Genomic DNA, 14,215 nt, shown 5'->3' on the forward strand with positions numbered 1-14,215 from the left:
ATAGAAAGTGTTTTGCTTCTAGACACTCCTCATGGGTGGGTATGCGTCCTACTTCTTGGTGAGACCCTCTTGACAAACCCAGCATGTGCTCTTCCACTGAAAAGAAATGCAGAGGAGAAATTCCGTAAAGTCTCTTGGGTTTGGGACTTTGCTGTCTTTCTCTTGGATAAATATCTTTATCTCTCAGATTATAAAGCACGTTTTCTCCTGGGGTTTTCCACTGGTGTGTCTTGCGCTGTTATGGTGATAACTGTGACAATGGCAACACTGATATGACCAGAGTAAAATAGTAACCCAAGTAAATACACTGATGATCACCAAGGGCAAAAGTCCCTTGTCATGTACCATTTTAATTTGAAATTCCCATTGCCTCGTAGACCTCACTGGGAACACTGTATACATTTGTGAAGGTTAGTTTCTTTTTCCATGACTTAAATCTAGGAATGATTAAATTTTGTATTCTCCTACGGTTTAATCATGAAACATTTTGAAAGCAAACAGCCTTGAGATCTGTGATCACCAACACAGAAACAGCCTCATCCTATTTGGAAGGAAGCAGGAATTGGCTGTTTTGTTCTTGTTTCTGTTGCCTTGTCTCCTGAATTCCTAGTTATCTTTGATTGTGTGTTGGACATTTGTGGTTTTTAAACAATATTTGTAGAAATAATACAAGGCCTGTAAAGCTGTTCAGAGAGAGTAAAAATCCAGAGAGGATTTTACTTCCTCTGCCAGCCTCACAGGCACACATAAATCTAATTTCAGGCTTTGAGGTGTTCTTGCCAAGCCTGATGACTTAAAGCCTAGCTTCAGCCTGTACAAGGGTAGGTTCACTTCCAGCTACTCCTTACTTTTGCATGCGGCCCTTAGGGTCCCAACCCAAACTGCAGGTTGGTTATCAGGGTCCCTACCTTGGTGAGCCCTAGAGTCCAATGTTTCCCTTCCCCCATAGAAGCTGAAAAAACACAATGTAGCCCCTCAGACCTGTTTTAGATCAGCAAATGCCCCCAGAGAAAAAGCAGCCTCAAAATTTGGGCTTCCCTCTATGAATTCCTTCTCCACTTTTCAGTTTTCACCTGGTAATTCTTTACTATCTTTTAACTTTTGGTGTTATCAAGAAGATTTTTCATATATTCTCATCACTTTTTTAAAGCTGTCTTCATTAGGGTGATTGATCTGAATTACCTAGTCCACAGTTTAAGCCCAAAAGTAAAATCTGCTTAACCTAGGTAACAATTATGATAAAAATAGCTGAGGCTTACGGGTTTATGCTTTGCCAGGTACGTTATGTACTTGATCTCATTTAATACTCCTAATAGCCTCTAAGTATTATTACTTCTGTTTTACTAATGAGGAAACAGGCCAGGACATACCTTGGTCATGTTGTCACAGCTACTAAGTGGTAGAGCAAGGATCTAGATCCAGCTCTGCCTGGGTCCAGCTTACGTTCTCAAGCACTCCCCTCATCAGACCTAATCCTTACAGTGAGCCAAAGACCCAGTGTGGCCTTGGCCTTTGGTAGAAGACTTCATGCAACACGGGCCTGTCACATATTTTCAGAACTAGAGAAAGCATGACTCCTGTTCCTTTCTACTGTATTTTTTTCCTGATGTTAAGGTAAAAAGCAGAGTTAGTTTTCATTTCTTTTTGTAAAACTCCCCCATATGTTTCTGGCTTGTGGCTGAGAAGAACGCAGGTGTTTGGGTCACATGCAAGCTCTAGATTGGGGAAAAGGAAACCATCTAGTGGCCCTTCTTTGCCGCCATCCAACCGTGGTTTGCACCAGATAGTGGTGCAGGTGATAATTCTTCCATGGTGTCTGATTTCTCAACTTTACCTAACATTCACCCTGCTTTCTTGGCCACCCCACTTGCCCAGTGCTACCATGCATGGCTGATAAGACATGTCCCTTACCCCATGGGTCCCACTCATCCTAGAGCTGACTTACCTGGAAACCAACCTCATCCTCTATAGGCAGAGCTGTTTAGTGTCCTCTCCAGATCCACACCAGTTTGCTTAAGAAAAGCCTTGAGTTTTCCTTTAGTTCATTAATATATTCAGTCGATACGTTTATCCAAGATCTACTATATTCAAGGCACTGTGCTAGGCCCTGCTGTTTATATACAAATGGAGGAGAAATGGTCTCTGTCTCCACAATGCGAAGAGAAGAGAAGAGATGGTCTGAAACAGTGAAACCTCAAGGGTTAAGCAGTGTGAGAGATGTATATGCACACGCGGAAGGTTCCAGGGACGGAGATATTGTATCTGTCTGAGAAAGGCTTTGTGGGAGAGAGACACTCAGGTTGGCCCTGAAAATTGAATGAAGTTTGCACACGAGGAAAGAAAGATGAGCATCTTGGACAAAGACACAGTGTGAGTGAAGATGCAGCGGCTTGGCACGCAGGGCACCTATGAAAAACGGAGTGGTTCAGTCTTGCCAAAGCATAGAGCTGGTGAAGAGCTTTCAGGTCCTGCCCTCGGACTGAGGAGGCAGGAAGAAATACACAGATGAAAGCAAGGACTGGGCACCCTGGGGGCCAGAGACGTGTCATTTGGCCAAGCTGCTCTTTGAAATATTTGAGCCAATTTCCAAAATCAGACATCACATAAAAATCCAGATTTCTTTCTTTTTTTTTTTTTTTGCGGTACGCAGGCCTCTCACTGCTGTGGCCTCTCCCGTTGCAGAGCACAGGCTCCGGACGCGCAGGCTCAGCGGCCATGGCTCACGGGCCCAGCCGCTCCGCGGCATGTGGGATCCTCCCGGACCGGGGCACGAACCCGCGTCCCCTGCATCGGCAGGCGGACTCCCAACCACTGCGCCACCAGGGAAGCCCTTTATTTATTTTTTACACAGCAGGTTCTTATTAGCTATCTATTTTATGCATATTAGTGTCTACATGTCAATCCCAGTCTCCCAATTCATCTCACTACCACTCCCCCCTCCAGTTTCCCCCCTTGGGGTCCATACGTTTCTTCTCTACATCTGTGTCTCTATTTCTGCCCTGCAAACCAGTTCATCTGTACCATTTTCCTAGCTTCCACATATATGCATTAGTATACAATATTTGTTTTACTTACTTCACTGTGTATGACAGTCTCTAGGTCCATCCACGTCTCTACAAATGACCCAATTTCGTTCCTTTTTATGGCTGAGTTAATATTCCATTGTATATATGTGCCACATCTTCTTTATCCATTCGTCTGTCGATGGGAATTTAGGTTGCTTCCATGACCTGGCTATTGTGAATAGTGCTGCAGTGAACATTGGGGTGCATGTGTCTTTTTGAATTATGGTTTTCTCTGAGTATATGCCTAGTAGTGGGATTGCTGGGTCCTATGGTAATTCTATTTTTAGTTTTTTAAGGAACCCCTCTCTGACTTCTCATGAAAATTGGAAAGATCTGGCAACACAGGGAGTATTTTTTCAGGATGGTGTTTGGCTGGAGCTGAGGACTGGCTGCCCCCTTTCAAAAGAGGATGAATTCTGTGCCCCCAACACAGGATCCCGGCTTACCTCTCACTTCACCCGGCCTGCTCAGCGCACAGGCATCTAAGCGTAAGGCCCTGGCTCTGCTACAGGTGCAAACTCAAGCCAACTGAACGTGGAGACACGAATGACTGACCCCGGGCCTCTGTCCCAGGCCTCTGACTCTCACACCTGACGGTTCTCAGCGTTCCTAGCCCTCGCTGCTACCCCAGACACAGACTCCCTTTTCAAATTTCAGCACGCACGGCTCTCAAAACTATGAGACTCAGAAGTCTTAACAGCATCTCTAAAAAGCTCGTGCTGCCAGAATCTGAGGCTCAAAATGGTGTGACTCAAAGTGTGTGGGGTGGGGTAAGTCATGTTTGTTTGCTTGGTTTTTTCCCACAAGCGGAATTGGTAGAGAGCTAACGTGACCCCAGTCTCCAGCCTTTAGATCCTCCCCAGCCGGGGTCCGACCTCCGAGGTTTACTCCATGGACTCTTCCCTTTCTAGACGTCTAGAGTCTGCCCTTCTCTGCTTTGTGGCTCTTCTCAAAGTGCCCACCTTCAGACGCTTCCATTACTTGACCAGAACAGTATACTAACGTCCAAGGAAGGTTGGATTCCTCATCTGGACAGAAAATCCATATTTGGAAGATGCAAATCCCCTGCAGGGGAACCAGGAGAGTAGTCGGTCATAGAGCCCTGGGGAGCCCACGGTTCAGCCCCCTTTGTGGCAACGCTAAAGAACTAAGAGGTCAGTTTGGTCATTCCTAAGGCTAAGCCCTTATTACTATAAATAAATATGCAGAATGAAAGGAATGCAGGAAAGAAAAACAAATGGAGGAAACAAGGAAATGAAAAACCTGACTTGATTTCATTGAGAAAATTAGTTTTTAAGATGCCCTTTGTGTAGCAATTACATCAGTGCCTTGCTGTGCAAATGCCCAGGAGATTTCTTCCCAAACATACATCCCCTTAGCTAGACCTTGGTGTTCCTCGTAGGCTGAGGTTCAGTAATCCTGGGGAAGTAGAAAGGTTTTTGTGGACTATGTCAAGCAGGAAGAAAAGGCCTTATGAACCACAAAACTGGATACTTTGTAAGGTACAGAACAGTCAGCACTTTCCTCTGAGGAGAGAACACACAATTGGCATGAAAGTGACCCAAGCAATGGGGTGAGGAGGAGAAGTAGAGGATGTCCAGCTCCTTGTTCTCTCAGGCGCGTCACAAAGGGGCTCACTATGTGCCCTACCTGTGTCTGACCAGATGCACAACCCCGGTCCCGTTTCCATGCCATTTGTGGACCGATGCGAATTGGATAGTAACATCAGGATGCTGGCATCGGGGAAGGTTGTATTTTGTTGGCTTTTTCCCCCTGTGGTTTTCACCATCTGTTTCTTTTAATGCATAAACAAGGAAAATGACTGGTTTGGAATGCAAAGTTTTTTAAAAACCAGATGACCACAGGCATCCTCTAAATGAGAAAGAGAGAGCACGCGGGGGGTTCTGTGACATTTGTCAGGAAGTGAGACCTTAAATACTGGGAAGCATTCATGCTCCCTGCCAGGGACGATCTGCAAAGGCAAGGCAGAGCCTGGCTGGCGACCCGCCTTCCTGAGGCTGGGCCTTATGTTTACATGTCACCAAGCGCTATTTTCAGATACTAGCACCACCCCATCTATCTCCCAGCCCCGCTCCCTTTTTTAAACTAAAGATGAAACCCGTCTGCTGGCCTTCAGCACAACCAGCCTTGGTTTTCCATTAGCGTTATTACTAACTTGGCAACCTTGGATAGAATCCACTCTTAGAAACTTGTAGACTGAACAAAAGCTGCGCTGTGAGCAGGTTCTATTAAACAGCCAAAACAGAGAGCTATAAATAGAGGAGCTGATGAGATAGACCAAGAGAAGATACTTCATTTCTCTCCTGGACAATAGTGAGTGAAGAAAAAAATTACATAAGGGCCTTGGGGACACATTGTGTCTTTCTTGAGCAAAGAGCATCCTGCTTTAAAAAGGAAGATTTGCTCTGCACAGTACAGTAGCCACTTTGTAAAGTGGTTCTGTATGTTGCATGCCAACAAACCTTAAAGCAAGAGATTCCTTTTTCAAACCCGAGGCAGTGGAGAGATTGGATGGGATGGTGGCTGCATACTAATCTCTTTTACCTTCATTGCAAGCCATAATCAGCTACAAGCACCAGGGATTTAAAAGCAAATTGAACCCGGGCATTTAGAGCCCCCAGGGAGAAGGGCATTGGTGCATTTGGCTGAGTTCCACCCATTTCGGGGTAAGACGGATATGAGCATTTTTTGCATAGTTTTGCAGGCAGCCTGACGCCAGAGTTTTCACATTAGAGAAAGGATAAAAGATGATGGTTTCTTAGGGAACAACAAATTCTTCCTAATTTGCAGTGTCTGTTCTCACAAATGTCATGAGCAATACTTAGGTGGGTGCTGTTAGCATTCGGGGACAGGGGTTAGGCAGAAACAAGACCCTAGTCGTTTAGGAGCTTTGGGGGGATTAAATATATTTTCAGAGGAGTTTAAGTTCCAGTCGTTTCTCTACCTGTGCTTAGGACACAATGAAGTGTGTAGATATGAAAATGCAAGCCTGTCGGGTGAAATTTGTTTCATTGACATTGGTTCCAGATGCTCGAGCTGCGATGAGTGTACTTGACTTTTGACATCACTTGGACGTAGGTACCGTCTGGATGTTTGCTTCCCCGGTGGAAATGGGAAAATGATTAGACCTCAACTCTCTTCCTGGTCGGCTCCCAGACTCAGTATTTCATGTGTTTCATTCGTTAAAATGAAAGCTCCTGGAGGCTTCTAAGGGCAGCGCTGTGTGAGCCTTCATAAAAGTACTCTAGTGGCCTATGGAATTTTAGTTATAATCATAATAACGTCAGATGAAGAGGCTTCCTGGGGAAGGTATGAGAGGAATTTTAAGTGGCTGAACTCTATTTACAAATAGTTTCAGAGCCTTTTTTTTTTTTTTTCAAATGCTGTGCTTTTGATGCTCCAAAGGGTTGATCTAGGACTTTCATAATTCAAACGTGATTCTCCTTTCACGTACCTTTTGGGAATTCAGACTTTATCTGACTAACTTTGAGGTGATCTTGTTACCATGAGGAATGGGGACAGAGATATTTCAGGGAATGGTTCTTCACTGGGATTCAAGGGGAATTTAAAAGTTTACCGGCCTGGTGTCTCCTTCCTTGTCTCCTTCCTTTTGTCTCTTCCCTCTTTCTGTGTGTGTGTGTGTGTGTGTGTGTGTGTGTGTGTGTGTGTGTGTGTGTTTTGTGGGGTTTTTTTCTTTCTTTCTTTTTAGTCGGGTGAAAGATGAGGGTGGAGTGTCTGATTAGGAGGCTAGGAGATGCCCTCAGGACTCGGCTTGGAATTTTACCCGTGTCTTCCTGTCCACAGGTGATCACACCGATGAGGACAGGCCATGGCTATGTGTACGAGTACCCATCCAGATACCAAAAGGACGTCTATGATGTCCCTCCTTCCCAGACCGCTCACGGGGTGTGTACCAGAAATGTGGTCACTGGGGGAGGGCAGCTTTCCTTCAGGGCTACAGAGGAAAGGGAAGTTCACAAAATATGTACATGTCATGTGACGCTTTATTTAGGTTGTCTATCCAGGGGCCATTTTAGCCAATGGTATTTAAGTTATGTTTTCTGGATTTGCTTTACTAGGGAATCGAGGCTTTGATCTAACAAAGCTTTTATTGCTTATCAGTTTATCAGGCAGCGTAAAATTTAAGCTACAATTTAAAATACAGTGTAGACAGTTTACCTAAGATCATTTTTATATTCAATCTAAGTCAAAGAATACAAAATTGAAAGAGAAAAATTCCATCAACCCTTTATTACATAGAATTCAGCCAAAGAGCAAGGGAACACATAACCTGGTAAATAAATCCGTCATTAAAAGCTTAGTACATAAAAAAATGACAAGTATAAGACATTTCCATGCTGGGTAACCCTGGTGGGGTGTTTCTCTTCAGGTGTACGACATCCCACCGTCGTCTGTGAAAGGCCCCGTGTTCTCAGTTCCAGTGGGAGAGATAAAACCTCAAGGGGTCTATGACATCCCTCCTACCAAAGGGGTAAGTGAGCTACTACAGAGCAGCAAAACGCGTGTGTGTGTGCGTGCGTGTGTGTGTGTGTGTGTGTGTGTGTGTGTGTGTGTGTACTGGGATAAACAAACCAAAGAGGAGAAGCTAGCCTTCGTAAGAGAGTGCAGGGAGGGAAGAGAAGGGGGGAGGGAGGAAGAAACGGCAGTAAAGGTAATTCTAGGAATTCCATATTTAGGGGCCCACACCAAAAAAATGGGGAGTCAGTAAGGAGAGCCAATAAGAAGGTAAAGTAATCAATTCCGCCTGGCAAGCAACTCCTGTGTCTCACATAGCTCATGTCTATATAGGGTGTCACAGCTTACTCAGGCCGTATATATATATGGGTTAACGCATTGGACTCATTCTGCTCAGGAAGTACAGTCATCCTGATTCTACAGATGAGGGAACTGTGTCTCAGAACACTGAAGCAGCTTATGGGGCAGCACACGGCTGACAGGTCCGGGAGAGACTCTGGGCCTCCTGACGCCTGGCCCGGGCTGCTCATGCATCGTCTGCCCTCCCAGCCTGCAGCAGCTGAGGAAGGAGACCCAGGAGGTGCTCAGCGGTGCAGGCCCAGGAGAGCAGTGCAGGCAGGAGGGGTCCACGCAGGGCAGCGTGGAGGCCAGGGGAGGATGTGCTTGTCAAAGGGCGGGGGAGGTGAGGGCAGGGAGACACTTGGGGGTGGAGGGCGAGCGAGATGGGGGCAGCCCCTGGCCCTCATCCTGATGTACCGCTCAGTTTCCGCACCGTCACGTGAGCCAACTGAGCGAATAACAGCTTCGCTCTCCACTTGCTTTTCAGGGATACGCCATTCCACCCCCTGCCTGCAGAGATGAGGCCGGGCTTAGGGAGAAAGAGTACGACTTCCCCCCTCCGATGAGACACGCAGGCCGGCCCGACGGCAGACCCGAGGGCGTTTATGACATCCCCCCTGCCGGCACCAAGCCCCTGGGGAAGGACCTTCACACTAAATATAACGGGGACGCCGCAGCGGAGCTGGCGCCACGGAGACACCAAAGCATTTCCCTGAGCCAACCGGCCCCGCAGCTGCGCCAGCCGGGGGGCTCCCAGAGCGACGCCTATGATGTCCCTCGGGGGGTCCAGTTTCTGGCACCGCCAGCAGAAACCAGCGGGAAAGCAAACCTCGAAGAGAGAGACGGGGTTTACGACGTGCCGCTGCACAGCCCGCCGGACGCCAAAGGCTCCCAGGATGTGGTGGACGGCATTAACCGGCTGTCCTTCTCCAGCACCGGCAGCACCATGTCCACGTCCTCCACCACCTCGAAGGAATCTTCGCTGTCCGCCTCCCCGTCCCAGGACAGAAGGCTCTTCCTGGATCCAGACACGGCCATCGAGAGGCTCCACCGGCTGCAGCAGGCCCTGGAGATGGGCGTCTCGGGCCTGCTGGCGCTGGTCACCACCGACTGGCGGGGTTACGGGTACATGGAGCGACACGTCAACGAGGTCCGCGCCGCCGTGGACAGGGTGGAGCTGGTCCTCAGGGACTACCTGCACTTCGCCAAGGGGGCCACGGCCAACGCCTCTTGCCTGCCGGAGCCCCCCCTCCACGGCAAGATGAAGCGGGAACTCCAGAGGCTGCAGGACTCCCATCAGATCCTGAGCCAGACCAGCCACGACTTAAACGAGTGCAGCTGGTCCCTGAACGTTCTGGCCGTCAACAAGCCCCACAACAAATGGGATGACCTGGACCGGTTCGTGATGGTGGCAAAGACGGTGCCCGACGATGCCAAGCAGCTGACCACGACCATCAACACCAACGCGGAGACCCTCTTCAAGCCGGGCCCTGGCAGCTCGCATGGGAAGGGCGGGCCTGAGAGCATCACGAACTCCGCTGAGTGCCCACACGCCGGCTCCCAGGTGCAGCGGCTGCATCCCGGGGACCACAAGGCTCCAGCCCTCAACAAGCCACTGCCCCCAAGCCTGGGCAAGGACCAGCCCCCTGACTGTAGTAGCAGTGACGGCTCTGAACGGAGCTGGATGGATGATTATGACTATGTCCACCTCCAGGTAAAGAAACACACTCCTAAGGCACCTACATGCACACACGGGGGCCTGCGGCTAATGCCTATAAGGCTGCCAGAGCCGAGACCGAGGTTAATGTTCAGAAACATGATGAATGGTTCACAAATTGGAGGCAATGTTGTCCAGTAGGAAGAATACTGGCCTGAGAGTCCTGAGTCCTCTAGGCTTTTCCGTGACACTGTGTCACCAACTTATGTAACCTCATCTCACTGCCTCATTTGCAAAATGAATGAAGCACAGGGTTGGATTGGATCTGATGGATGTGCCTCAGGCGAGCCGGAGGAGACTCCCCAAGTAGCTAGTGGGCCTGCAGATAGACATACCAGCTCCACTTCTGTTTGCACTTCATGATACGGCTCTGCACAATACTTTATTTGAGAAAAAAAGTAGGGTGAAGGGTGTTCACAGTTAAGGAAAAAGATTTGAAAACCTCTGAATTTCTAAGGTCCCTTCAGCTCTATACTGTGTATGTGTATGTGTGTAGAATTACTGACAGAGAAACTTAACCGCACCATAGGCTTACCTTGAAGAGCACTGGGCATTTGCCAATTGACCTAGAACTTAGCGGCGTATGGAAATCGGGCCGTCACAGTCTGCGTCCTCCAAGGGGAAATCCCACCAGGTGGACTCGGGATCCCGAGAGCTTGCCCGTTCCCTTCGGGGGATTAAAACATTCTACAAGATCCATTACTTAGAATTTGCTTTACTATCTTATTCTGCCATTCCTTTCATTTGACTGACAGCCGCGAAGTATCCTGAGGATTATTACACACAGTTCCTTTGCGTACAACTGGGGAGGGGGGATCAGAGCCACACCTTGTGCTGAAGGAACGTATGGGGAGAGAGCAGACGGAGGCGTCACGCCCTGACCCGGCTGGCCGTCCAGCCCTGCCTCTCGGGAAATGCGAACGTGGTGTAGAGCTGAGATGATGGAAAGAAACTAGAAATACAATGTGGACCCCGTTTAGACCCCCGTTAGGAGGTTTATGGGTTTGCATATAACCTATTAGAAAAGAGCCCTGAGAAAAAGTACCACTTAAGGAGGTTTGAAGGGGGCCGTGGTTAGGCCTCCAAAAATGGTAAAGTGGAGCGGAGAGCATGGCACCCCACATGCAAGTGGGTTTTAGTTTTCAGTTCTCATCCGCACAGTGACTCTGGAAGTCTGGCCGAGAGGCCCTGCCTGGGGTTCGCAGGGCCTAACTGGGCATGCGGGAAACTGCCAAGGCAGTGGAAAATGGAAGAGTATTCACGTGTCTGTCAATGAAATTGTTAGCATAAGCAAATCCTAGTGGTGACGTCATGTTTTCTTTATGTTGGAAAATAATAGGGTAAGGAGGAGTTTGAGAGGCAACAGAAGGAGCTCTTGGAAAAAGAAAATATCATCAAACAGAACAAGATGCAGCTGGAACATCATCAGGTACGTTCAATCAGAACAAAACCTACTTGGTATTGAAAAGATTTCCCACTTAATACGGAAAGTGTAACGTCAGAAGATCATGGTTTTGATCCTCCCAGTACACTTTGGCATAAACAAGCTCCAAGGCACATAATAGGGTATAAGAACAAAGAGAAGGTCTGTGGCCTTAGTAATCTAGCTGGGTGCACCTGGACTATGTCCAAATACAGGTTTTCCAGGCTAAGCCTGTACATCTAACATATTAAGACTCTTGGGCTAAGGCAGTTGGTCTCAAGGGGTAAGATGCACTCAAGCTGGCCCAAGCAAACGGGTTTTATAGTAAAGCCACAGTAGGGGAATCCGAGAACAGAAAATGAAGGTAGCCATGTCTTAAAGAACTAGGACTGTCAGTGTCCTCTCCTTCCTCTACTAACTTTGTGTCTCTCTGAATTGACTTCCTTGGCCTCTATTTTCTGGCAGTTTCCTCTGATTATCTACTCATTTGGCTTCCCTGTAACTTTACAGAACCCACAGCTGGACACTCAAAGCCTTTCTTATATATAGTTTTTCATCTCAGCTTCCTCGCTAATAGTCAGCCCCTTCTGTGGTTTATCAAATTCCCTAAAAAAGAGTCTGGGCCATTACCTATCTGTCTCTATCTATCTCCCTCTGTCTCTATCGTCTCTATCTCTATTTCTCCCCTACTACCCAAGCCTATGGCTTGGCTGTTCTTGGTCCAATCTAAGGGGAGGAGGGCAGGATCCAGTGTTTTCAAACTATATCCAAGTCCATTTACTAAGGGCTTTGGGCAAGGCAGTTTCATTCAAAAGTTGGGCATAAGTGGGGCAAATAATGATGGGTATTGCTAATACAAGGGCACAAAAATAACAAGAAATGGATTGAGGATTTATAGGCCTTTTAGGATGAACTGAAATGGCGTGTAGGGACATGAAATGACGCACTGAACTCAGGAAACCAGAGCTCTAATCTGCACTTTCTGGCCAACCAGTCACATGACCTCAGGCAAGCCACTTAACCTCCCTGAGCTTCGACTATTTCTCTATAAAATGAGAAAGTCCCCCTCCCCTCCGACCTAATGAGATGATATATTTATGAACATACTTGGAAAAGCATAAGCTGAATACCTTGAAGCATCGCCCTGTATCTGTTTATGTTTGCTTTGGCATTTGGCCAAGTAAGACTGCAGGGCTTTGGGGAACTTGTTGAAATCCTAGTAATTCCTAAGGAGAAAACAGAGTCTACAGAAAAGGAAAGCTCGCTGTGCACTTCTCAGGGGAGAAGCTGGGTGAGGTTAACCCTGCTCAGACTCAGCTCTTTTTCAGGGCAGAAGACTGAGTCCTAAACTCCGGTCACAGATAGATAGTCCTTGCCTGTAAAAGAGAGCCTCTCCTGACACTTGGTGCAATCGCTGGAGATTATTATCATTGCAGTTTAAATAATACACCAGCTGGGGGCAGTGAGGAGAGAAGGCAGAAAGCTAACACTGAGTCTGAGCTTGTGTGAGGCCCCTTCCTTTCGACCGCTCTGGGGGTCTAAGTGTTCTGATGCACAGCCTGCGTTCAGATTCCCTTAGAGGAGTTCTCTTCCACAGCGCACATTATTTATATGCAGTAGTCTACCCTGTCGTGCTGGATAATGACATTTATAAATCTGGACAGAAAGAGTAGGAGAAGTAGAACAGGGTCATGGATTGTCATTTATCTAAGTGCCTTGAAGGGACAAAGTCAAGGCTTTCCCCCAGAAGGAGCGAACCGTCAGTGACTGGCCTGACAAAGAGATCCCTGCGTTTCCTTTTCCCTGGCCACCACTCAACATTTAATAAACATTTACCTAGAGTCTCCATTATACCAACCACTCTTCTAAGCACTTTGCAAATATTAACTCATTTAACCTTCGTAAAGGTGTAGGTAACAGAGCTGGGTTTAAACCCTATGCTGCCTTCCAGCCTGAGGACAGACGAGACCATCGTGTCCAATCACAGAAGTCAGAGCTGGAGGATTCCTTAGGGATCCTCTTTGTCAGCCTGTACAGGTCACAACTTAGGAAAGCCAGGCAACTGGACAAGTCTTGGCCTCTAATAAGCACCTCACACTGGGATGAAGATCCCTGCGTTTTAACTGCAAGCCCTGGTTAATTTCCATTTTGGCACACCGCCGCATCCTTAACAAACTCGGCTCTTTCCTTCCCTGCAGCTGAGTCAGTTCCAGTTGTTGGAACAAGAAATCACAAAGCCCGTGGAGAACGACATCTCCAAGTGGAAGCCCTCCCAGAGCCTCCCAAGCACCAGCAGCGGCGTGGGCGCCCAGGACAGGCAGCTGCTGTGCTTCTACTACGACCAGTGTGAGACCCATTACATCTCCCTCCTCAACGCCATTGACGCTCTGTTCAGCTGCCTCAGCTCGGCACAGCCCCCGCGCATCTTCGTGGCGCACAGCAAGTTCGTCATCCTCAGCGCCCACAAACTGGTGTTCATCGGGGACACGCTGACGAGGCAGGTGGCCGCCCAGGACGTGCGCAACAAAGTGATGAACTCCAGCAACCAGCTCTGCGAGCAGCTCAAGACGATAGTGTTGGCGACCAAGACGGCCGCGCTTCATTACCCCAGCACGTCCGCCCTGCAGGAGATGGTCCACCAGGTGACCGACCTGTCCAGGAACGCGCAGCTCTTCAAGCGCTCTTTGCTGGAGATGGCGACATTCTGAGAAGAAGAGCAGCAAAAGAGGGACTGACTTGGGTTACTGAGGAAAACTGGAAATACTCTCTGGTTTTTGTAAATCTTATCTATTTTTGTAGATATTTTATATGAAAATGAAATATTTTAACATTTGATGGGTTAGACGACATTCAGAAATTCAGGGAACTCTAGGGGAACTTTTTTTTCCCTGCGTGGTTCTTGCGTACACATCTAAGCATCTAAGACGTAAACTGTAAACTGTACAGAGTCCTGTCCGTGTGTGTGTGTGTATGACTGCGTGTTCATGTTCGTTCGTAGATGTTTGTCTGATACATTCCATTGAAAACCATGACTTAAGAAGCACCTTAGTAAGCACCTCCTAATGCTGCATTTTTTTCTTAGAAAACATACCAGCTGGTTGTAATATTGCTCTACATATACTCGCGATTGTTCTGAGCCTGTCACTCCCAAGTCTGGGAAGCATAGTATATTTG

The 14,215-nt window shown here is 47.8% G+C and overlaps 1 protein-coding gene across 1 annotated transcript in view; it reads left to right on the top strand.

The window, feature by feature from the left end:
• NEDD9 (neural precursor cell expressed, developmentally down-regulated 9) overlaps positions 1–13,749 on the top strand; it is a gene marked incomplete at both ends in the record, with an annotated part of 73,755 nt that extends 60,006 nt beyond the window's left edge. The window contains 5 exons of the mRNA XM_079712123.1: positions 6,891–6,992; positions 7,477–7,578; positions 8,389–9,615; positions 10,958–11,047; positions 13,240–13,749. Of these exons, the coding sequence (XP_079568249.1) occupies positions 6,891–6,992; positions 7,477–7,578; positions 8,389–9,615; positions 10,958–11,047; positions 13,240–13,749 (2,031 nt within the window). The remainder of the gene's footprint in view (positions 1–6,890; positions 6,993–7,476; positions 7,579–8,388; positions 9,616–10,957; positions 11,048–13,239) is intronic.
• Between the last annotated feature and the right edge of the window lie 466 nt (positions 13,750–14,215).

This window comes from Hyperoodon ampullatus, assembly GCF_949752795.1.
Source record: "Hyperoodon ampullatus genome assembly, chromosome: 10".
In the NCBI taxonomy this organism is placed as follows: Eukaryota; Metazoa; Chordata; class Mammalia; order Artiodactyla; family Ziphiidae; genus Hyperoodon; species Hyperoodon ampullatus.